The 26,283-nt window shown below is 39.4% G+C and overlaps 2 protein-coding genes across 9 annotated transcripts in view; one reads left to right on the plus strand and one right to left on the minus strand.

The window, feature by feature from the left end:
* Positions 1-3,014: 3,014 nt before the first annotated feature.
* ZFAND5 (zinc finger AN1-type containing 5) lies at positions 3,015-14,888 on the minus strand. The gene is made up of 6 exons (XM_081067297.1): positions 13,573-14,888; positions 9,247-9,406; positions 8,711-8,822; positions 7,974-8,077; positions 5,395-5,520; positions 3,015-4,673 (listed from the first exon to the last, which is right to left on the minus strand). Exons 2-6 carry the CDS (start codon positions 9,395-9,397, stop codon positions 4,525-4,527), a joined length of 642 nt encoding a protein of 213 aa, XP_080923423.1. The 5' UTR covers positions 9,398-9,406; positions 13,573-14,888; the 3' UTR covers positions 3,015-4,524.
* Positions 13,578-26,283, plus strand: part of TMC1 (transmembrane channel like 1) — a 312,031-nt gene continuing 299,325 nt past the window's right edge. For all 8 annotated transcript variants that reach the window (XM_081067289.1, XM_081067284.1, XM_081067290.1 and 5 more), the window contains exons 1-2: positions 13,578-13,693; positions 25,486-25,626. The gene's annotated coding sequence lies outside the window, so the exon portion shown is untranslated. The remainder of the gene's footprint in view (positions 13,694-25,485; positions 25,627-26,283) is intronic.

A 26,283-nucleotide genomic window follows, 5' to 3' on the forward strand; every position in this document is an offset into this window, starting at 1 on the left:
TAGTTTAAGGCTACATAACCTCATTGCTAATCAACCAGCAACCACACCCATCATTCTCTCCAAAACTATAAGCTAATCTATGGACAAAGATCACTATTAACTTTGTAGTAAAACAATTACACAAACTAGAGTCAAATTTCAAACATTTACATGATGTGGAGAGATAAAATAATCTTTCCAAGTTATGGTGCTTACCTAAAATTTATGTGTTTTTGGAGCAGAGGTTATGGAATAGGATGGGAGAGGCTTTGCTTCTCAATGTATATCAATAATTTTTTGAACCCTGTGAATATATTACCAACTCAGAAATTTGCTTTTACATTAAATATTTGCTCATTTTCAGTTACTTGCTAAGAACTTCATTTAACAGACATGTACAAAGAAAGTCTTACTGAAAATGATTCTAATCAATTTAAACTGAAAAATCTTGAGTTACAGATCTTTACCTTTTACTGTACAACTTAATGTAACCAATCTTGTTCATTCTCAAATAATTCTTTCCAAGTTTTGGAAATCATTACTCTAGGACATTAAAATTAATAGCTCAATAGAATGAGAAGACATAGACTAGGAGAAAATATCCACAAAACAAACATCTGATAAAAGATTATTGTCCAAAGATATAAAAAGCTTTCTTAAAATTCAAATAACAAATCCAATTAAAAAACGAGCCAAAGACCTTTCCAGACACTTCACCAGATATACAGATGGCAAATAGGAGTATGAAAGGATGTTCCACATTATGTCATCAGGGGAATATAAATTAACACAAGATACCATTGCACGTTAGAATGTCCCAAATCCAGAACACTGACAACAAATGCTGGTGAAGATGAGAAAAACAGGAACCCTCATACATAGCTGGTAGGAATTATTAGTGCGAAATGGTGCAGCCATTTGGAGGTTTGGCAGTGTTACAAAACTAAACATATTCTTACCACACAATCAAGCAATCACCGTTGGTCTTTACCCAAAGAGCTGCACATTTATGTCCACACAAAACCTACACACTAATGTTTATAGTAATTTTATTCACAACTGCCGAATCTTGGAAGCAACCAAGATGTCCTTCAGTAGGTGGACAATTAAACTCTGGCACATCCAATGGACTATCGAGCACTAAAAGAGAAATGAGCTATCAAACCATAAAGACATGGAAGAAACTTGTGAATAAGTACTAAGACTCCAACCTGAAAAGGTTACATATTGTATGATTCCAACTATATGACATTTTGGAATAGACAAAATTATGGACAAGAAAGAGCTGTGTTTGCCAGGAGTCAGGGTGAAGTTGTAGTGTAGGCAGAGCAGCTTTTTAAAGCAGTGAAAATACTGTATGGTACCTTAATGATGGTCATACATTTGTCCAAACCTATAGAATGCATAACACCAACACTGAAATCTAAAAAGTGGACTTTGGCAATGATTATGAGTCAATGTAGGTTCATCATTTTTAACAAAAGTACCCCCTTGTGAGGGATGTTGCTAGTAAGGGAGGCTCTATCTCTGTGGGGGGAGAGGGCATATGAGCAATCTCTGTCCTTTCCTCTCATTTTTGCTGTGGATCTAAAACTGCTTTAGTTTAACAAATTTAATAGGGAATACTTACTATCGAGCCAGGCACTGTTACATCCTTTTACAGAAGCCTGGTTCCAGGGTCCATTATCCTCTTAACCACTATGCCACACACTGCTCAACAGTTCTTTCCAATTCACACTGTGGGAAGCCCACCTCATGCTAAAACCTGAAGCTCATTTTACAGATTAAAGCCCATTGCAGGATAAAAGAAGTAGCCCAAAGTCATACAGTGAATTCGTATCACTGTGTCCTGGCAAAACATTTTTGGAGGGTGTGCAAAGATATCTATAAGGACAAACATGGTGTATTCTTAAAATGCTTAGTGTATCTCAATGCACATTCCAAAGTTACAGCACATTTTCAGTCTTACCACAGACACATTCAGATTTGAATGCAAGTCTAGACAGAATTGAATCTTCCTGCTTCCTTTCTCCCCAGTTGATGCTCCTGACAAATTAAATCCTTTCCAAATCTGTTCTCAGTGTTTCTTATAATAAGTGATTATGGAGATATTACAAGCCCATGTTCTCAAAGACATTTACAGACCAATGATGTCCAAGTGTCCATCATCTTCCCGTCTGTCTTCTTTATCCCCCACACACCACTGATTTCAAAACCTTAAGATTTAAAATTTATCAAGCAAATGTTTTGACAGAAGCAGCACCCTGAGAGGGGAAATAAGTCTTATTCTTAAACCTTGAATAAAAATTAAGTTTACCTTCTCAATACTGTAATTATCAATTGTGAAGATATTCTTCAATTTCTTTCGTATTTCAAGGGATACTGTTTGTATCTCATCATATGGACTTTTACACATACATATTTTCCCCATCTGAAGCAAAGGCAGCAATATCCAAAGACCTGGGACATGACAATGAACTAGTGTTAAGTATTTCCATTTCAAACTCTAATCATTGAGAAGCCATAGTTGTGTTCTTGGCTTCAGCTACCCTACGGGCAAAGTCAGATCGCCACTGTTATTCCTTGCTATTTATTCCACATGGCACCTGCAAAGACCAAGTCCGTGTACCCATCTCTACACAACACACAAAAAAACAAAACTATGCCTGTTTTTGTACACAAATTGTCATGCCTAAAGTATCATCTAGAAAGCAAAGCAAAAAAAAGGCAGATAAGCCATAATTGTTCAAATTTCATTTTTCTCTTAAGTGCTAAGATTATCAATCCTAAAAGTGCCTATTCATTTATTCAAAAACAAATTACCTAGTATGTACCATACTTGAAGATGTTTCACAAAACTCACCTCATGGTTCTCACTTGAACACACTTCAGGGATGGCAATGGGAAAAAAAAATTACAAAATAGCCATGCAAAGTCTACATACGCAACTAGAAAGTTTTCTTTGTATCCGTTTTCTAATTATCCCCCTGTAGGATTTCTAACTATGGCTTAAAAACCCAATGAACAAGTGGAAGTTTCCCTCTGTACATGGCTTTTATTATTTACATAATACAATATAGCATCAATGCTGGATAGCATGAGTATGTGCAATACATAAATATGAACTATCTGTACACATCTGCAGATCTAACTCCAAACTAAGGTACATAAAATTGAAAGCAAAACTGTGAATGCTTTAAGAATAAAAGTAAAAACTAGGACTGAACACTGCAATAAATCAGAAGTAGTGCCTCGTGTACATACTTATTTACAGATGAAAACAGGCATTACCACAACACTAATCTAACTATACTCATTTATATATAAAAAACACAAGTTTCATACATCACAGAAAACCTTCCATTATAACACAGAAGTGATATTACCAGACAAGCATCAGTGAAGTATACTGCCTCTTCTAGTTGTTATTGTACAATGCTGTAGATAATGCAGCCCATGCAATACACCCAAGAACACTAGAGTCCTACATCCAAGTACAATTAATATGATAAAGCAGCCCTCTGCAAGTGGTGCTGGATACCACTAAGAAGTCTACTGCAGCCATGTTGATTATGATTTTCCATGCAGAAGGGTAGTTACATTAAGAACTCAAGTCTTTTTAAAAAAAGCTTTAAACACTTTTTCTTGAACCAAAACATTCAACAAAAGATGCACATGAAAAATTAACTGTTCAGATAGATACCTTTGCAACTTAAAATTCAGATGCATGTTATTCAATAGAGCCGCTGTATGTGAAAACCAAACGTAGAGTTTTAATTTCTTCTTGTAAACAAATTAATCCTAGTGCAGTTCTGTGCTACACAACATTTTTAGCAATGAGAGTAATGCAGACGTCTTCTGGTGCAGGCCAGCACAATAAGCTTCAGTGGTAGCTCAAGACCCTGTTGCTTGATGGTTTTACTCTTATGATAACCAGTTGCGATGTTTACCTTTCATAGAATGTCTTATTTGACAGCTTTTAGAAGAGCAATTAGCCAGGCTTACATATGGCACCAAATACTGGTTTCACAGAAAGGTCTGGTCCTCTTTATAGCCTTCTTCCTGCTTCCAAAGAACATGTTGTGGAAATTAACAGGGTGAAGTTTAACTATGGTAGAAGTAGACTGCCAGTCCTTTTCTGGTGTACCATTTTTTAAAAAAATACAGGCACATAACACTAGCCAAAGATTATACCTTGATTACATTCCCAAAAGGCAGATATGCTGCAAACATGCAGATTTCATGTATTTTGTTTGGCACGTGGGAACTAAATTTTGTCCCATTTATCTGTATAACTCAATTTCCTGTGCAGATTTTCATCCAATTTTATTCAAGGGAGGGCATATACATTTTGTAGGGCTGTATCTATCCAATTCTGCCTGTAACAAACACCCAAACATCCTAAAATATCAATTATAAGACAGACAAGTATAAAGTAAAACTCTGGAGAACATCAAAGGAAAATGGCCATGCATCTGCTCTTTAATGTTTTCCTACGATATATTAAAATAAAAACAAAGTTTCAGTCTCTTCACAAGTAGTAATTTATATTCTCTGGATTTTTTCAGCCACAACAACTGGATTCTCTTTTCTGATTTTTGCTGCAGCTTCTGCTTTGTAATCATATGGACAGTTGTGCTTGTCAGAGTAACGGTGAAGTCCACAAAACAAATTTCCACATCGGCAGTCAAACCCTGCACACACGAGAGGAAGTAGAGTCACTTGGGAACTTGCAGTAGTTAAAACGGAAAAAAAAAGCTTTAGTCACTATAGAAAAGGAACCAGATTTTCATGGTTCTTTGCAACATGAAAGACAAGAGTCTATCACTTCAAATTGTGAAAGAGCTTTTAAACATCTTTTGACATGTGAGAAATTCAAATAACTGTTCCGTAAACTGCTGCAGATATAATACAGGGCAGGAATTCCAGGCTCTGGAATCAGACTGATCTAGATTCAAGTCCTTCTCCTACCATGTTAACTGGGTAATGTTTCCTCAAGTGAAACCCAGGGAAACACAACCATAAAGTTGAGATTGAAAGGAAACAAAAGGTATCTAGATTATTTTGTGCCTGGCTCAAAGTAGGTGCTTATTGTTCAGGTTCAGTTACGTTTTCCCCAGCAGAACAAACGAAAGAATCAAAAGGGATAAATTTTTATCAGTCCAATAAAGGAGATGAATTCATAAGGCTTGAAGTTAATAAAGGGTTTCATGTGATTAGGGAGACAAAAGGAAATCAAATTCAGCTTCTTTCCACTATCCCCCTTTCTAGTCCACATTAGAAATAGAAACTTTCTTTTCCTGAAAATCGGCCATGATTTATGTTTAAGACCCACCAGCCGCTTAGGGAGTAACCAGGAGATCCTTGTTGAACCCTAGTCATAAAACATGCATGTATAAATGTGTTCTGTAATACCTGTAAGGCCAACTTTCTTTCTGCACATGAAACATCTGTTCTTCTTTGGTTTAGGTAACTCAGGAGCTTTTTCTTCACTTTGAGAAGTACTGGGCTGAGAAACTGAGGGACTGGGCTGAGTGACAACTGAAAAACAAGGGTAAAAATTAGAAATTTGTCAAGAGTTCACTGGCTGACAATTATCTAAGTAAAAAAAAATTTTTTTTAGAAGAAACAGTAAGATTCTTAGTGAAAATGTTTAAGAAGCCTTTCTTAAAAACATGTACTTTAAATAGAATCTTATACTTTAATATCAGCACTTTCAAGTCTGAGAACTTCTTGCCAATTAATGCCATTCGCTCCTCTAAATTTTGTAAAATGATCACTGTACTCAAATTCCTTTGAACTCATTCTTAACTTTGTACTGAGAAACAAAATCTTAATTCTAAGTTTTTAAAGAGATGTTGTTCATATGCTCAGTTTTGCCATATTGCAAGTGCCTAAATGTTAACATTTTAATTAGGAGGGCTGTTCAAATTCATTACTACTCAGCAAATAAAGTTGCCAACTTATAAGGTACTTGACTATAAAAAAAGAAGTCATTTTCGTTTTACACTGACAGAAAAGACTGCTTAGATAAAACCGGCATATTTTGACAAGTAAAACCCAAATCATTAATCACTAGTTTCAGATCCTAAAAAATTCACAATAGTTATTTGCCATTTTAAAAAGTACTTTATATTGTCTTACGTAGAAAATCTAAAAGATTTTTTTAAACAGTTTCTTTTGAAAGATTAGCAAATATCTTTAGGACAATGTAAGTACTTGGGAAGTTTTGATTTTAAACTACTAAGGATTCTAAAGGCAAAACAAGAATTTTTAAAGCACAGCTTTCATTTACTTTGTGATACTTATCTGAAACGGGTATGAAATTGAGAGATATGATGTACAGTAAAAAGTCTGTTTCACCTCCTTAGGGCTTAAAAGTTTTAGTTCACACATGACAACAAAATTTATCACTATGAAGGTAAAATTACAGACTACTGGATTAAAGCCCATGTTACTACTAGTTATTTAAAAACAAAACACCAAATTTAATTCTATTTTTGTAAAATTCAGCTATACCAGAAGCACTATAAACTGAGTTTTGATATTAATCCACACCTCAAGAATAGCAAACTAATGTATGCAATGCTAAAAGTACTGCCTAAATAGGCCAGCAATATTCGCATAAACCCAAACTTTAAAAGCAAGCCAATTTACTCTTACAATTCTCCCCAAATTTATAACTCATTTGCATTAGTAATATATCCAGACTAACAGAATATTCCACCTATCACTTATGCTAAAAATCTACTATGACAACCTCAATATAATTTTTTCCTGATGGTATGATGGAAAAGAATAATCTTTGGGAATAGCTGAGGAGTGGGCAGGGGTGACAGCCATTTCCTTGGCCACATCTGAAAACCCAACAGTGGTTCTCAAGAAGGGGTTAAGAAAAGAAAAACGATACAGAAAAGGAAAAGAAGCAGTGAACTACAGAATGCCTACTAAGAAATAATAAATGTGAGGACTAACTACAGATCTAACCCAAAAGGTACTGTTCCAAGGTCAGAGTAATTTTGTGTAAAAAAACAAAGAACAGAACAAAAGCCTCACATACATACATACTAATTTGGTCAGTTTTTTTCAGAAGGATGAACTTATTTCAAAATACCAAAAATGGATTCACCTGCCTAACTTAAAAATTTTCACCTAAACTTCACAAGTTAAGATTGATATAGTTCACCCATGCTTGGCTATATGATGGTAGCAAAAGCAAGCCTCCAAAGCAGATTATATATCCACTGACACTTATTTCCTCACAATAAAGTTTCATATTGTGTTCCATTCAGGAAATAATGAATTGATCAAAAATAAACAATATGCACCACAGACTACATGGCTCCTTGTTGTAGGCCTAGCACAGGTCATTCAAACAAGTCAATTTTCTGGCACATTAGAGCACCTCTGGTTGCACTGCGTAAGTTGAGCAAAGACTCAAAGTCACTATCTAATGAAAACCAAACATATCTTCCCATACTGCGTTTTAAGCTCCCACAAAATATGGGTTCCTACAGTTCAACTTGAAAGTTTATTTTAATGTTCAATATGTTCTGTTGCTTGAATATTTTCTGCAATACTGACATCAAGACTGAATAGTTACTGCTTTTGATTATAAAATGGTTCTTCACAGCTTTGAAATTTATAGAATTTCTAGGTTTGTGAACGATGGCTTCTCTAATGATTTAGACACCTTTAAAATATGATGGCAAACCTTTTAAGTTCATTGAATTCTTAACATTTCCAGCCTCCAGCTTATAAACTTTGTTGATTTGTAGGTGTGGCATACTGGGGGGCTGGGGAAGGGAGAGAAGAAAGGAGAGAGTAAAGAGTGACTATTTTACACTCTTTAAAGATAGTGGTTCTTTCTTGGCCTGCATTTTATAGCTCTCTCTCTCTCTCTAGTCCTTCAATGGGAAGGAACGAATCCCCCCACCAACCCTTTCTCATACTGCCAAGTCCAGAACTGAACTAGTATGAAACAAAAAGCATACCTGGCTCTGACACCTCTGTTTTCGGGGTAGTTATTTTGTCCTCTCTTGAAATGCTCATTTCTGTCATTTGCTGAGTTACAGGCAAGGCAGCCACAGGCACATTTCTATTTGAGTTCAAGCAAACATTTTTAAAGATGTTAAGGGTACTTCTTTGTGAGATAAGTTGTCAGTTCAGCTTTATATATTATTTCCAACATGATGAAATGGAGCTAAATAATCTAAAATTTTAAAAAGATATTGGATGCCCAGCACAAATGGTTGAGAATGAAGAAAGCAATTTAATAAATGGCTCATCAATTCAAGGCTGCATATCTGTATAGGTCACTTTTTTTTTATAGCCAACTAGAGTTTTGAGCTGTGCCTGTAATTTGTTTAAGGGCAAAAGGGGTCAGTTTTGCCAAAATGCCTGTGTGGCATTACAGTACAGTCTGTGGAGCCGCTCTCTCTACAATCCCTAAACCTCAATTATAAGTAAATAAAAGCACAGCATTCTCAACACAGCATCTTTGGGGGTGTTATGGAGCGCATTACAGTATGTATCTTTACTCAATGACCTACAAGATCATATATGAAGATACTGAAATCCCTGACTGTGCAACTCATACAAAACCAAGGGCATCTGATATATTAACATCCTTATTATATAGTAATGTTCATAATTATAATTGTATAGATAGCATAGATATTTTTATTTCCTTCTTGTGTTATCATAAAAACCCTGAAATGCTCAATCTTACCTTGATTTTTCAGATGTGCTGCCAGCAGCACCTTCACAGTTGTTTAAACTAGCCTCTGCTCTTTGTACAGATGCAGAATCTGAGGTAGGACTGTTGGAACCACTAGTTGTCCCTATTTAAAAAAAGGATTTGTAAGAAACAAAGCAATACTACACTCAGTATCAAGACCAGTAAGTAACAAATACTTGCATTTAACTAGGTTAGCGATCTAAGCACTTTCACTGTGCTGCAGAATCCTATACTTAAGCGAGTATCCAAACAAAAATATGCATTAAAAAGTCATATCCAGTATACACAAGTATGAAACAAAATCTCAAAAAGTAAAATGAAAAAGCTAAAAGATGTTTGTAGATAGTCATTCATTTCTGATGAAGTTATGCCAAGTACTTGGGTTGTTGCTTTAATTTCAAGCTTTTATCAGGTCTTCTCTCCGTGGGCTTTCAGCATCGATTCTCTCAGTCTTAGGCCCCAATTCTTGGATCTATGTTTTCTGTTCACCAGTTCTTCAAACCGGTTTTTCCTTGGAAACAACTTACCCATTGGGCTCATTCTGCCACTATTCTGCTGCCTCTGAAGATGTTCTTTATAGCAAACAGAACACATTCCATTTGTTCTAGGATTTCCATAAAAGCCACATCCTGTACTACACAGCATGGGCCCTGGGGTCTGGTTAGTCTCCTGAGCCATATTTTTCTGCTATAAAAAAAAAAAAGAAAAAGAAACAAAATTTTAGAAACTAACATGCAACCAAAATAAAATCACTAAATTAGTATGAGGGTCACCAGCATACCTTTGTTATTTTAAACACCAAGTCTGTTTCTAAACAAAGGCCCATTATGAATATTTCGTTGCCTTTATAAAACAAAGGCGATGAAAGGAATTGTGTTTTAGCTTGACAAAACATTCTTTAAGGACAAAGAAGTCTACTATTAAACACTAAAATGTATTATTGCACCTGTCACTATTGTTTTAATTTCTGAACAGGTCACTCTGCCTGATATCAGAATTATGTTTAAATAAATCTGGGCAATTGATATCTTTAAAGTCACTTTCTGCTCTCCTGCACATTAGTTAAAAATATATTAAACGGAACTTGCAAATGGAAAAAAACCCTACAATAATCATAATTACTTATTCTGAAGCTCTATTAGTGGTTCTTTTAACTGGATGTATATCTGATGTAGCTCTAAAACTTTCTTAAAACTAATACCCGAACATACTTGGGCCCCACTAGTAATTCAACAATTCTGCTATGGGGCAGAGCATCTGTGCTTTTAAAACGTTGCAACACCTTTATAGCCCACTGAAGAGAGGGCTGGTATATAGATCATCTAGCCTTTCCTGTTACCTTGGCACCAACAAGTGAAGCTCTTTAAGAATTCAGGGGTCAACTGCTTAAGCTTTTATGTTCTACATTTGAGGTGTGAAATCTGGGTCTGAGAACTTTAAAAGTCAGTGTCTAGAAACCTGTTAAAGCACAAAGTATCGGCCATAGATTTCTCACCCAAAGGCTCTATCCATTAAACTTTTAACAAGCGCTTCTCTTTCTCATACCAGAAAATGAAACCACTTGAAACTCTATTTCAACAAAAGAAAGCAAAGCAATATAAATACACAACCTTTAGTAATGGTTAATACTTAATGCTAGGCTACCAAAAAAACCTTCATACAGCAAGAATACTCTTCCTTTTCCAGAGCCTTGTTAAAATTAGCACAAACATAGTAATAGTTTGCTAAATTTCTAAATTTTCCTCTGTTAAGAGAAAATACACATTTAAGAAAAATGTGAGGGTTTCCATGTCATCTTAAAATATGTATGAATGTACAAAAGCATATTTGAGAGTATTTTATCAAAATATCACTTGCTCTAACTTGTGGTCACTGTCATTTAAATGTACCTTAATTTTGATAATGGAGGTCAGTTACGATTTATTAAGTTGTTAACATTTCAAGTAAGTGCAGGAAAAGTACTTCAAGCTGGAGCTTGTCATCTTCTGGAATTTTATATAGCCTTTTCCAGCTACCACACATAGAATACTCTTTAGTGAGTTATTAAAAATGATGTTGTAGCAAGTATTAGCAATTTTTATTAATAAAATTATAAAACGGATAGAAGAAAACTAATCAATTTTGATCTGGCCAGAATCCTGACAATTATTCCCCAGTTAAATGACAGTAATCTTTACTTTTGTTAGCAAAAAAGGCACCATTTTCAAGCTTGAAAATATTTCAAGCCTATCAAGCTTGTATGGAGTGACCAAGATCCACAACCTCAAACAGTACTAATTTAGCTGACACTGTCTCTTTAAATAGTAAGTGGAATTTAGCTGACTCATTTTAGAGCAGAGTAGTGTAAACATTTCAAAATCACTTATGAAGTTTATTAATAAACACTTTCAGCTGGGTTTTTTAAATTTTGAGCATACGTGCTAAAAGTGCTTCAAATAATACTATGTATTTATTTGCATACCCACAACGCAAAGTGTGTAAATCTTTACCCTGAACAAAAAGTTGGGCCATTCCCTGATTGAACCCAGCTTAAGAATTATGCTAGCTCACACTTTCTATATCAACTTCCAGTCTCATTTGACAGTAACTTTAAAAGCAAATGAGCCAACCAACATTATTAACATTAATCTAACTCTTAAAATCTTGTTTTATATAAATTAAATGGGCGAGTTCTTTCTCTTCCAATGATTTCACCCACTTCGACATGCACAGTACTCCATCTTTCCTTCTTCAGAAAACACATCTACGTTCAAACCACTATCAACAGCCTTCAACTGAGACACCAAGACTTTATTCTTTTACATCGCTTCTCATCTTGCAGATTGCCTTCCACCCTAGAAAGCCAGCTTTTAAATGCCATTACATGTGCACAGCTTGCCTTAATATTTCTCAGAAGCTTAGATCACATGGGCCAGGGCTTCAGCCTGTCACAAGGCTGCAATGTGACAGGCTGAGCTGGATGGAGGCTCTCACATAAAGCCTAGTCAACAGGGGCCTCTGAAATCAGCTTCTATTTATATCCCAGAGCTTGCCAACTCCTACACAACCACAAGAACGAAGGATGCGGCATTCATGCATTTAATATATGAAGAAAACAAGACAGAAAGATGCCATTAAAGCTGTTACAGTATTTTCAAATGTAGGGAGGGTTAGAGAACAATCTCAAATTCAATCTAGAAGATGCAAGCTTCATTAATCACTCATGAAGGCAAAATGGTCAGGGCTGTTTTTTAAAACCAAGCACAGTAGAGAGCACGGGGACAGGAAAAATCCTCCTGTTTAGTGGCAATTTGGGGGTGGGGGGTACGGGTGGGAGTTGCCCTTAGGTACCGTGGTTCTTTACTACTTGGCAGTATTTTGGAAACATGCAGTACCATTACTATTCAGTACTTTTAAAGTTGGTAGAAACTTGAGCATTCACGTGCCTGCTCTACCAGGTATAGCTGAAATGCTTATTTTTATAGTTTTGGTTTCATAGCTTAAAAAACAAAAACAAAAAACCTGGGCATGCACTGAAAAATTCTCCAGCCTCAAATATAATTAAAAAAAAAGGCCTTTTACACCTATGGGATTTAGTTATTCCAGGTGCACACAATGTTGACAGATGTTTAGAATGCCCACTCACCCGGAGTTGACACCCGAGTTCTCGCCTCTAACCTACCTAACTAAACGAGTGACCTTGGGTAAGTCCTTACTCTCCGTATCTCAGTTCCCCCTGCCAAATGGAGTAGATAAGTGTGATTTTTCAAAAGCTCCTTTCTAGGCTTACTATCAGGCCTGATAGAAAATAGGGAAAAACAAAACAACAACAAATCCCTCTTGGTGTACCTTTAAGAAAAAACTTAAAAGATAAAATTGCAATTATTTTTACTAATTCAAATTGTTCTGAAATCCTCCTTTTTAAAAGATGAGTAAAATGAAAATCATTTAGCTTTTTTTTTTTTAAAGCCTGTAAATTGCCTGAAAACCAGGTTTAGAACTAGGGGCTCTGTAACCAGTATACTCCTTTCCACTAGTGTGGGTGCTTAGACCCGATTCTCGGGAGGGAGGCAATCAATCAAGAGAACCCGGGCCTTTCCCCGAAACAGCTCCAAGGAGTGAGCTGAAAGGGGGCAAAGAATTTCACGTTCATCCGCCGAAATGCACGAAACAAAGGGCAAGGTGTTCCACTGCTTTTATGAAAGGGACCTTGGGCGAGCAAAGCAGCGACACTGGGAAAACTCCAACGTGACGACAGAGAAGCCCCCCTCACCCACGTCCCGGGTAATTGTAGAACAAGCCCGGTCCCCGTGGGCCCCCATCCTGCCCTCGTGCCCCGCGCCAAGCACAGGCCTCACTCCGCCAAGCCCAGCAGGGCCTTCTCCCAAAACCACTGAGTCATGCACGACAGCACGGCCGCAGGCCAGGCCAGCCCCTCACTCCGCGTCCCTGCGGCGACCCCCGACCCTGAACGGCTCCCGGACGAGGACGTGGCGGGCCGGGGGGGCGGCGAGCGGGGGCCGGGGGTGCGGCCGCCGCCACCGCCTTTGTCTCCACGGGCTGAGCTGCCCACGCCGGGCGCCGCCGCCGAGCGCGGGCGGGACCACGGCGAGGCAGACCCGGGGCCCGAAGCCCGGAGGCCGCACGAGGGGCATTGTCTCCCCGCCTGCGCTGGAGCGAGGGCGCCGGGCCACGACGACGGGATGACGCCCCGTCTTTGTGCCTCCTGAGCCGGCGGCCCGGCTCCCCTCCCCCGGACGCCGCCATCCGCGGCGCGCTCGGCTTCGCCCAGTTCCGCGGCGACCAGGTCCCCCCCCCCAGCCCCGACCCAGCACGAGCGGCCGGGCGCCCGCCCCCAGCTCCCCACCACCTACCGTGCGTGGGCTGCAGCGCAGGAGTCAGGCTGGCGCGCGACGCCGGCGCGGCGGGACCGAGCCGAGGCCTGCGGACGAGCTGGCCCGACGCCCTGGAGCCGCCGCCGCGGGCGGGAAGCAGGTAGGAGCCTCAGGCGAGGGGGGCGCTACCTCCGCCGCCGCGGGGTACTTCTTTGTTCCTGCGGCGGCACCGAGCGTGGCCTGGACACGCCGGAGCTCGGGAAGTGGGAGGAGGGAAGCGAGGGGGGGCGGAGGAGGAGGCGGAGGGAGGACCGCGGGCCGCCGAGGCTAACGCTGCTTGGGGCGCTCGCCGTCGTCGCCCCACGTCTCCGCCGGCGGCGGGTAAGGCCGAGTCCGAGGGCAAATGGGGCGCGCGGCGCGAGGGCTGGGCGCCGCGAGGGCCCGCTGATGGCGCTCTCCGTCGCTCCTGCCACCGCTGAGGAGGCTGCGTGGCTCCCAGGAACGAGCGAGCTCCTCACAGAAAAGCAGACAGGTCCGCCGTGCGCCGACTGACGCTTCCTCTCCGCTGCGCGCTCGGACAGGGAAGGAGGGAGCGAGGGGGCGGGGCCTGTGCGTCAGCGAAAACCCCTACGGCGGCGGCGGGGAGCGCGGTGACGTCGCCGGCCCGACGCCCCGCCCCCGCCCCAGTCTCCGGGGCCGGGAGGAGGGGAGGAGTGTGACCGCGCTGCCATCTCACGGAGCCGAGTCACTGGCCCGGCTCCGGCCCTAGGGTGGAGCTGGAAAGAGCGAGTCCTGCGGAGGATGCGGTTCTATTTTTAACCGGATTGTGGGCCCTCGGCCTCCCTCCTTCCGATTTTCTCACTCATGCTCGCTGTTCGCCATCTGAGTTCTCACGCTTTGTCTGGAGCCCTTTCATCCTTCCTCTCCTAACCACCCGGTTCCCGCCTCTCAAGAATGACAAGGATTCGCCTCGAGTAGAAGAAAAAGAACTCCCTTCGAGCTGCTGGGTGTTTTCGTCTGCTTATGAGGCCTCCCCCCGCCCCCCGCCCCACTCCCTTCCACCCCCTCGGTTCCAAAGTCTAGTCTGAGCAGTGCCCTGAAGCCACCCGGGAGGAGCTGGGCCGGCGGCGCTCGCTCAAGGTCACGGGCGGCGGTGCAGTCTGGAAACTCGGGTCTCGCTGCGAGTCCCTCGGCCCTGGCGTCGCTGCTTCGGAACAAACTGTTTTTGGGGCCAGCCTGTAAAATCCCTAGAAATTGACTATTCCAGCACGGCGTCGTAAACTGGGAAAGCACCAGATGTTCTTTCTACTCAAGGAATGGAGTTAAGGGACAAACAAGCTAGACCTGGGGCGGAGATCAGAAAGGAGACGTTGCAGGAGGAAGTTCAAGACAGGGAAGGTATTACTATGTAGGCAGGCAATTCAGACATGAAGCCCAGGGCTCCACTAGTTTCTAATAGTTAACTCCAAACACTGAATCTTTTCAAAGCACCCAGCAAAAAAAAACCCAAAAAACGCCCACTTCCAGCTGACCTCTCCAAGTGACTTTAGTTCAACTCAAACGAACAAAATTACTAAGAAAGGAATTACGAAATTTTCTAGTAAAGCATGGCCTAATGAATGAATGGAAATGATATTTAGGGCTTACGTTAGCCACCATTAAGAATGGAGTGAGAGGTCCCTTCTGTGTTTCCCAAACTTGCTGATCAGAAAAATCACCTGTGTGATCATTTAAACGCTCCCTAGGCCTCTCCCTTGGAGATGGTTTTTGTATGGGTGTGGCGCTCAGGAACTTGTATTTTAAGTAATGCTTTATAATTTTATGTATTTGAGAGACCCTGTCCTCATTCCCTGTGCTAAAATTTTCAAATCAAACAGGCCCCTGCCACAGTAAGCAGAATACCTAGCACATAACTGACCATTTAGGGTTATTGCTGTGGTCAATTAATGTATTAGAAATACTAAGTCGTTTCAGTCACTGGTCACAGGACCATTGGAATTTATTTCCTTAAATGAGCAGACAAATAGTAAAAACAAAGTAGCTACCTTTGCAGACCATTTTTGGTGCTAAGTATTTTCCATTTAGGGTCTCGTTTAATCCTCATAGCAATTCACTGAGATAGGTACTATTATATCCATTTTTACAAATACGGGAATAACGACTAAGGAAGATAAATGACTTGCTTGAGGACTGAAGGACAGGAAAGCTATGGAAGTGATTCTTTCTGAGGACAAAAATAACTTGGAGATTTTCCCCCACAGAATTTTAGTTATAAAAAAGTTATACAAGATAATTCCTGAAGAAGCATAATTGAAAAGAAAAACAACAAAAAAGAAAAACTAAGAGTAACAAGGCAAACTGATTATTTAATAATGTATTGCATGAAATATGTTATGTAGCACCTTCTGATAATTTATCTTCTGTACCAACCATTTGTAATTTCCTCAAAGAGACTGTTACAACCAAGAATGTGGTTGGCATTGAACCTGGTTTTAGAAAGATTCCAGTCCAGCGACTACCCTAATCATTCTCAAAGTGTGGGCCCCAGACCAGCAACGTCAGCGTCAACCTGGGCACCTGTTAGAAATACAAATTCTCAGTTCCCCACACCAGACCTATGGAATCACAAAACTCTGGAGGTTGGTCAAGCTATCCCTGTTTTAATAAGTCTTCCATGTGATTCTGATGCATGCTTATGTTTGAGAACCATTGACTTACCCTTACCATGCCATAAGGCAATCTCTCTCTCAGATGCTCACACCGTGTAAAGTGAAAAGGTTAGTGGCAGCCAGTTAGCTCACCTGGTTAGAGTGCGATGCTCTTAACAACAAGGTTGCCGGTTCAATTCCTGTATGGGCTACTAGGAGCGGCACTCTCCACAACTAGATTGAAACAACTACTTGACTTGGAGCTGATGGGTCCTGGAAAAAACACTTAAAAAAAAAGGTGAAAAGGTTAAGAAAAGAAATTTTCTCATATTAATGGTTAACAGATTATGGGATAAGCTTCCATGGAGTTTTTTGGTTTGTTTTTGTTTTGTTTTTTGGTGTTCTAAATTTTCAGTTGGACTCTAAAGACAAACTATAAAACACAAAATAATAATAGGATGCTTTTAATATAATATGCAAAAGAGCTGTCATTCTATGATCATCTGAGAAGGTCAAAACCAGCCTTTGTAAAAAAATAACAGGGAAAGTGGAGCGTACTTAAACGTGGTGTTCTCAATTAATTGTTCAAAAACACTGTTTGTAGAATTTCATCATGTGGATGAAAAAAGGGTTCTATGGAAACTAAAACCATAGGGTGATCTGATCTTAAATTCCTAATGGAATTTAATGGGGCAGGTTATAGTGGGGCAGGTTATAGTGGGTAGTCATGTGCCAGGCATGTAACTTTTTAAATAAAAGGTTTATCTTTGTCTTAAAAAAGCTGTCCATTGCTTTTCTGCATCTAGGTTAAAACATCTTTGAAATAAGGGTAACCACCCTCAAAAAAGCACGTAATCTTGTTAACTACTCTATTGTCCAATCCCTGTTTTGCTTTCCCCATCTTCATATAATCTTATGTTTCTTCCTAAATTCAAATGTGTAAAAGAAACTGCAAAAGTGTCATTTTCTAAAGCATTTGAGATCTTATGTTCCAGTTATTGTTGTCAGTTTGGCTCAAATAAAATCCTATAAAATTTTTTTACAGGTTTGGATGTTCTTACATTGACAATTCCCTGGGACATACCAAGTAGTTGATACTGATCCATTTCTACGTACTCCTGATGAAAATAATGATAACTCAATTATTATTATTATTTTCCATAAAAGTGTTTTGCACATTTAATTGCATTCTAGGCACCCACTGAACTGGGTGTTAAAATATACTTTGTTGGGAAAAATTGATCTTAACCCTTATTCTCATGGATCTTACTGTCGTGTTGGGGAGAAAGACATTAACATTATTGTACAAATATGTAATTGTGAACTGGTAAATATTTGAAAGAAAAGTACAGAATGCTATGGAAACATGTAACTAATGCTAATGGATACTGAAAACTCACCCATGTCTGAGTTCCATCACCAATCATCCCCACTGCCAGTGGAATTAGGCTTGTTTCTTTAAAGTAGTGAACTGTAGGAAACTGGCATGTCTTTTGAGAAAGGTGGAACAGTTTATATTCTGTTTAAGAATTCAGGCAAAGTCATTACAGGTTCACTTACATTTTTCTTTGTAATCTAGGGATGGGCCTAAAAGGGGACTAACGATTGGAGAAGAACAAATAGAGTTAAATTTCTTAGAAAGTAGAAAATGACATCCTTGAAAAATAGCAATAAAAGATATTAGTCCACTGTAAAACATAAAAGACCTGGAGTTATTTTAACTTAGCATTTAACTTTCCATTATGGAGACAAGAATTGCTGCTATGGCATTATTGTAGTCCCCTGTCATGGGTAACTTCATTTTCTTTGAGTGCTTGAGTAGATCTATGTGAAACACAAAGTCTTTACTAGGGTTTTAAAAACTATTGGGTGTCATTTGTTGTTCACATACTGCCCTTCCTCCATTTCCTTCTTCAGTGTCTTCCCCAAGATCAAGGTAAAGAGACTCAACTGTATTTTCTTTTTTTTTTAAGGAGGGCACAGTTATCAGTGGCCCAGGCGAGGATTGAACAGGCAACCTTGGTGTTCTTAGCACCATGCTCTAACCAACTGAGCTAACCAGCCACCCCTCAACTGTGTTTTTATTATTTTCAAAATGACTGACTGAAAGGATTACACTATTGTATTTAAAGCAAATCATAATCAAAAAAATTAAAAAAATAACATACCATTATTTATTTTTTAAATAATTAAATAATAATTAAACTATAAGGGAATCCAATAATAGGTTGTTTATAGTCCCAGATCAAAAAGTGGTTGGCTGAATTTTTTTTCCCCAAAGAATTAATAAAGTAGCAATTTAACTACTGTGTAAACCTTATGGTAATTCTAAAGCCATACTTGTTTTCAATGAAAACAACTTGGTTAAAGAGTCTTCAAGTAAAATGGCATGGATATTTCACCTGATTAGAGAAGACTTTCAGACAAAATCCAGATACTGTCAATATAGCCAGAAACAATTTTTAAGACTATTTAAATAAACAAAAACCTTTATTATTTTATGTAAATCAAGTACTTATAAGGTGAAGGAAATTGGTGAATTAATGTGTATATATATTTTGCTGTCGATGTCACCTTTTAAGACACAAGGTACTCTGTTTTCAAGAACTTTAAGAAATTGTTGTGACTGAACAAACGAGGTGTAAATGTTAAGTATGTATTTTCTGAATCCCAGTGGTTAGCTCTGGGATTGACTCAGAAACACCACTTCGTAGTATATCATTATGTGGGTGGTGAGCAGGCCAGAAAGAGTAAGGAACCAGGTCCGTGATTCGGCAAGAGCCCAGCAACTGAAGTCCAATGCTCTCTTGCGTGTATAGGAGGATGGATGGTCCATATCAGTCTCTCCCAGTTTTCCCAAGATCAGAGAAGAGGAGATAATTGCTTTGTTAGTTGCCGCAGGTGGAGACCTGGAGATCACCTGGTGCAGTGATCCTAATAGAAAGAGGTGCTGATACGCCAGGTGTACCTGTGGCTTCTCTTCTGGTATAGTTCCTTTCAAAAAGACTTCCCTTCCCCCACTCTTTTCTGGCTAAGAGGTTAAGAAGCAGACTTTTTGAGCAGCCTTCAAAAAGGAGAGGATGCAATAAAGGATTCCTGCAATGGGAGTTACACTCTACTACACGACTCCTTCAGCCCTGGCAATTGTAAGACCTCATGATTTCTTTGAGTGCTTATCTGAATGAGTAAATTTTTGCTTAGTTAATGTTTTAAAAAGTTTCATTCTTTTGTTAATTACTTGACCTTATAGTTAAGGCCGAGTTTTGAAAGGGGGTACAAAGCTAGAAATTCATAACAAATTTGCTTTAAAAACTAAAACCAAAGGAATGCAGAGACACAAGGGTTAAAGGAAGTATGGAAGTTTCATGCAAATAATACTTAGTATTTATTTTGTGGTTTGTGCTTTTATATGCCTTATTTCTGATGTTTAAAATAATCCTTTGAAGTAGTGATGGTTATGCTCTTTGACAGAAATAGAGCTGAAGCACAAGGACGTAAATAATATACCTAAAATTATACAGCTGGTATTGAAGAGTGAAATCAAACCCAGGTCAGTCCGACTCTGAAACTTGAGTTCTTTCCAAAGTAGCAAGTACCTTTCCTAAACTAGTTATAATTACAAAATTTTGGACTTGGAATGAAACCTAGAGGGTCTCCTTCAGCTCTCCACCCAGCATAGAAGTATTCTAGACAACATTCTCATTCTGGGCTAATACCACTAATATGGTGAAAGGATGTGCTCATAAGTTAACCCATTCCAACCTCCCTAAAGTCGTGCTTCAAGATTTCATCCAGATTATTACCATTATCTAGTTTGCAAAGACCTCAGAAAAATGTAACTTTAGTGTTGTCCCTTTTAATTGTATTCCATGACTAGTAAGGTGCCATTGATTGAAAATAACTAACGAATTTTGTTTTTTAAGAACTTATTGCTAAATCATGTTTCACAGTGTGTCTATTTGTTTTGACTTGTGCTTAGGTATAATTTGGTAGACTCTTTACTATGGTCAACTCTCATTATCAGTTTTGAATTATATGTCATACACCTTATCTGTAGTAATCTGGATACTTTGCAAATTTGTTTTTCTATTTTAGAGGAATGTTGGGAATGAGGGAGAAGGCAGTGAGACAAATACAATAACAAAATAATTTGGGGGTAGAATTCTTTTCTAGAGCTGTTTTATTATGCTATTTAAAAAAATTATAAAATAATAATATATGAATATATTCTTTGTATAAATTTCACATAGCATTTAACTTCAACATGGAAGTGAGTCTCCTGTTCAAGTCACCCCACACCCATTCTTCTCTTCCCAAAGATAATCCTTAGGTACTTATGTGTCTATCCTTGCAAACCCTGTTTTTTGTTTTTGTTTTTCATTCACGTACTTATACATAATAGAGGCATCTTTGTGATTTGTTTGTTTACATACATGAAATTATGTCATATATATTCTGCAACAGTATGCCTTGGGGATCTTTCCATGTCAGTGCATAAAAAGCTACCTATTCATTTTAGCAAATTGCAGCGTATGGGAGTAACATAGTTATGTTAATCATTATCCTACTGGTGGATATTTGATAAAAATTGTTAAGAGCAGTTACTTACTCTGAAAAGGCAGTCTACTCATATCAATTATTTTCATTTTAAAAACATTTCTTCATATGGGTTTTGACCATGCTCAAATGTCAGTTCTTGTGAGTAGAATTAATTTTTAAGACAGATAAATCTTACTGACTTAACTGACCATCATCTTTTTTTCCTTTTTCTTCCTCTCTCTTTCCCCTTCCTTCCCTTCCCCTTCCTTCCCTCCTTCCCTCCCTTTCCCCTTCCTCTTTCCTTCCCTTCTCCTTTTAACTTATTAAAATTAAATTAATTGGGGTGACATTGGTTAATAACATCATATGTTTCAAGTATACAATTCTATAATACATCATCTGTATATTGCATTGTGTGCTCATCACCCATAGTCTAGTCTCCCTCTGTCACCATATGTTTGACCCCCTTAACCCTCTTTTTCTCTTTTGAAAAGATAATACCTAGGTGCAAGTTTTGCTAGGAGAGAATCAACTGCAGTGTGAAGTGCATCATTTCTCCCCCATCCATAAGCTAATGATTACAATGGCAATAGGTAACTTTGTTAGATACTGATTAAGTGCCAGGCTTTGTTATAAACACTTTACACATGTTAATATTAACTTAATTCTCACAGAAGAATTAGGAAGGAGATACAATTATCCCCATTTTGCTAGTGTGGAATTGTCAGAGGTTGTCTGGTACTGGACAGATGGGAAGACTTCCACATGTACCTCAAAGGCCTGCGCAGTGGGGCCTTACTCCATATTGGTGAAAGGGAGCAGGGCAGCTCCATGCAGACCCAGGGCCACAGCTCCCAGTCAAGAGCTGCTCCATGCTTCATGGGGGGTCCGAGTTAGGGTGATCAACCCTTCTGCTTTGCCCCGGACTTTCCCACTTTTAGCTGTAAAAGTCCTGTGTCCTGGTAAACACCTCCGTCCTGGGCGAGCCTAGATGATTGGTCACCCTAGTTCAAATAGTGTTTGTTTTGAGGAAGGGTGGGGAGAACATACCTGGAGAAGGTAGGTGATAGTCCTGTCTCATGGTCATTAAGGAGTTTGGTAGGACCTTTTGTGGGGACAGAGCCAGGAGTGCAGTTTCCAGGCTCTCGGCCTCACTTGGAGAGTTGCTGGCTCAGGTAGTAAATGGCCATCAACTGTGACTGGATGGCCATCAGCTGTGGCTAGTTGGCCGTCAGCTGTAACCAGTGAGCCATTGGCTACTAATATAACTGCCATGGCTACGCTAGCAGAAAATGGGGCTAGCAAGAAGATGGTGGTTGAGCTAGCAAGCGGCAGAGTGTGGATTGCGGATTGTAGAGAAGCAGATTGCTAGCAAGTGAGGCGGTTGGCTGAAGTGGATGGTCGGTTGCGGATCATGTGGCTCCTGCCTCCTGTGTCTCCAACCCAGCCGCCAGCGAGACTATAGTGGTATAATGCCCCTATCTATGGCTCCGTGGGTGTTCTTTTTTGGCCTCACTATGTCCTGTGTTGTTATGTGGGAAGCGGGAGCAGAGACCACCCTGCCTGCCACCTTCCTAGTGAACTGGTAGTGAATGTCTTTTCATAAACCCAGCTGTATAAATGAAAAAGTCAAGGCTGCTAATTTCCCCTCTTCACAGAATCACTAGGGTTCCCCCTTTTGATATAGGAAAAGATAAAAGGAAGAAAAGCCCTAGCACTTGGGTTGCATTCTAGTATATCAGAACAGGAAGGAGGCTGAAGAGTGATCAAACCATACAAACTTCCTGACAGCAAAAGTTCTTTTTTTTTTTTTTTTAATTTTAATGTCAGGCAACTTAAGTGCAATGTCCTGCCTTTACCCATAATAGGTCTACATAATATACTACTCTTCCTTGTTTCAACTGTATCAACAGTCGAAGCTACTGAATTATCTATGTTGGGCTTTTTCTTTTCTTTTTTTTCGTGTGTGACCTGGAATTCACCTCATTACAACAAAGATGAAATGTCCCTTTAAGAAAATTTTAGAAAGCAAAGATTGCATTTTTTTTTCTTGAACAGTGTGACAATCTTGATATATTTAGTGTGGTAACTAGAACAACTTTTTTGTTGTTGTTGTTGATTCAGTCATAAATTGCAAAGGGGATCAGAAAACTGGGAGCCAGTTATGTTTCTCGGCAGATGGTTGGTGCCAAGAGAGGGAACGATGAGACCATGGCCATTCTTATAAAAATAAAAATAAAAAAATTACAAGACATAGGCCTATTTGGTAAGATTTTATAAAACCTTCCATAAACACTACGTCATTTGAAAACTGCTTCACCTAACAAAGTTATGCTAAAAATGCCTGCTCCCAGAAATACAAATAAGAGTCAACCAATTCTCACCTCCTAATACCAGTTTAGCTCTGAAATTGTGTTTAACACAGCACTAGGTGGCTGGGTGAATGACATCATCGACCAAAACTACACTTGACAGAAATGCTATTAAGCTCAGGGCCACAGTGCAGGGCCACAGATTTTGCAACAATTTGTTTCTTTTCTGATTTTTTTGTTTAAAAGTGATTTTTATGTTCCCGGGCTCTAATTTATTAACAGTGTTCATCCCTTACCAGTCATCCTTTTCTTGGAACATGCTCTACTATGTAATCTGTGCGATAAGAACATCAGAAACTGACTTTGGGGATGTAGCAAGAGATGTGGCCTTGAAAACGCTGGTGGGCCTTTGTCCCCAATGCAGAGGTCACTAAGGAGGGAGATGGTGCTCTCCATAGAGACGGGATGTTTTGAACTCTAATCAGACTAATACATTACAAAATTTGCTTCTCACTTTCTGATGGAAGAACTGAGGAATTAGATATACCCTTTAATGTGATCTTTATACTAAACAATGGACCTTCTGATTCTCTCCAACACATGTTTACTGAACATCTACTCCATAACTCGAAGCTGGTTCCCACAGAGCAAAACTGAGGGTCATCTGGCCTCTTTCCCAGAAGAGCTGATGTCTTTCTGACCGCATCTGCTGCTTCACTCTTCATGACTTTGTTCCTGCCACTGGCTTTCTTGCTCTTCCTCAGACATGCTGAGCTTTCGCTTGGTTCAGTCATTTTCCTGTTTCTTCCACCTGAACAGCTCTTGTTCCAGTTATCTTACTTTATTAACTTCCTGATTAAAGATCCCCCCTTGTGAGGGAGGCCCTTCCTGACTCACCTTGTAAAAGAATGCGTGCGTGTGAGTACACATACACACATCCTTTTACTATTCCTTTCTCCTATTTTACTTTTCTTTATATCCCTTTTCTTACCACATCGAACATAAACACTTTTATTTGCTTATGTCTTTATTAAGTGACTTTCCCCACTATCATGTGAGCTCCATGAAAGCAGAAAATTAGTCTCTCTTGTTTTCTACTATATTCCTGGTGCCCAGAACAAGGCCTGGCCCCTCAGAAATATTCAGTGAATAATTGTGGGAAGAATGAATGAGTGAAGTGGTCAAGTCGACTGCTCTGTTGTCACACCCAAGAGTTGGTTTAACGCAGTGTTTTTGTGTTCCTACATCATGAATCATGAACTTGATCATGAATCAAATTCTAAGTTACCTCAGAAATCCTCAAGGTCAATAGTTTTATTATGTGTCCCACCAAAGACTCAGGGCATGGGAAAGGGTAAATGATAAGATCTCCATTTCTTCTGACCTCTTTTCCTCTTGTCTTCTGCAACTACAACAACTTTGCTTTCAGCGGTTTTGTATAGGGTACTTCCACAATACAAAGTAGGATTTCCTAAGTTAAATGCAACAAACAAACAAAACCAGAAAATAGGTAAAAGAAAACCACTTTTTGAGAGAACTAGGGTGAGAGATATTAATTCATTGCTTCATTATGTCTGTCAACATCCCTTAGGAACCCAGGAGAAGAGTCTGAACTAGGGGAGTGAGTCAGCCCTGGAGTCTTATGAAGACTCAACTTACTTCAAGACAGAACTGGAGGGGGCCATGAAAGAAAAATGGAATTTAATGTATTAACTATTTTAGAAAATAACCTTTAAAGGTAATACGATGTTAGACAATTTTCCTCTTAATCACTTTTTATTTCAGTGTTAGAGAAATGGAATCAAATGCAAGTTTTTGTTAACACATGCAAAATCTTTCCTGAAAAAGCCTTCGTTTGAGAGATCAAATTTGCATCATTAGCAGAGAAGCTATTAAAAAAAAACCAACAGCACCTGAGACTCAAACAATACAAAATTGTTTGGACTCTTACCAGTTGTCCACTGTTGACTGTTGAAATGAACAGCTGTGAACTCTTTGCTCAAAGTTTCCACATGTCCTTGGGGGAATCCTACAGCTGTCATTTAAACAAATACATCTTTGTCATGTTGGGAGAAGCATCTGGTTTCATACTGTTGGAGTGATGTGATCCTGGGTCTGCACTGGGCAATTGGGGGCATTTAGTACAGCTCAGAACGCTTTAGGGACCACCCTAAAGGTTCCCCCCACCCTTGTCATGTCAGTGCCTGGCAGAGAGGAATGAATACATCAGTTACCTGTCTGGCAACACCATGGATCTAGCTCAGTGCTCAGTACCATGGGGGAATTAAAGAAATAAGAGTTTATGTCCCTAAATCCTGTTCCTGCTGCCTTCCTGATGATGCCTTGCTCTTCATGGCAGCATCAAACTTTCTATTACAGAAGAGAAGAAGCCTGTTCATTTGTTTTTGATTACTTTGCTAAACACTGGTTCCTAAACTCCCCCTCTGTTTCAGCAGTTCCTGTATTCTTCAGGAGCTGCCCACTGCCTTCAGGATCTCCTCACTTGGGTGTATTTTGTATACACCTTCAACTCATCAGTCTTCCTATGACAGAAGTAGATTTGGAATTGGAAAGACCTGGACTCCAGATTTGGGGTAAGCCTTATTCTACTCACAAAGAGTACTAACATCTCCACCACACAATTCTGGCAGGAAGTAAATGAGATCATGTGTATAAAAGCGATCTCTAAAGAGTAAAGATCCATACAAAACTAAAACATTATTGCTATTAAGCCCTATTTTATTACATACCGCCACTCCAAAATAGAAACCTTCAAAGGCTACCTGTTGCCTACACAATGAAGTTCACATGCATTTGCCTGTTATAAGAGGCCCTCTCCATTATGGCCTCTGCCCCATATCCTCTATATGGAACCCATTCTTCAGATAACCTAAGGTTTTCACCATTCCCAGAACAAAGCCTCACTGTTCCATATCTGTAACCTTTGTCAACACATTTCCCTTTTCTTGGAATGCCCTTGCGTTTATCTTAGCAAACTCAGCTTTTAAGGCTCAACTCAAGTATTGTTTCTTATTAGTCTGTATCAGGCTTGTGTAACTTGTTGTACCCAATATCGTATTGTGGACGTATGGGTACATGCATGATCTCCCCTGAAATAGGAAGCTGAATGAGTGAAAGTACTAGTGCTAATTAATGCTTTTTTTAATTCTTTGAAGTGCTTTGAATATTATTGGCATTCAAAGCATATTTGCTGAGAGGATAAATGAATCAACCAGAATTAGGAACTTGTT

This window comes from Rhinolophus hipposideros (assembly GCF_964194185.1).
Source record: "Rhinolophus hipposideros genome assembly, chromosome: 11".
In the NCBI taxonomy this organism is placed as follows: domain Eukaryota; kingdom Metazoa; phylum Chordata; class Mammalia; order Chiroptera; family Rhinolophidae; genus Rhinolophus; species Rhinolophus hipposideros.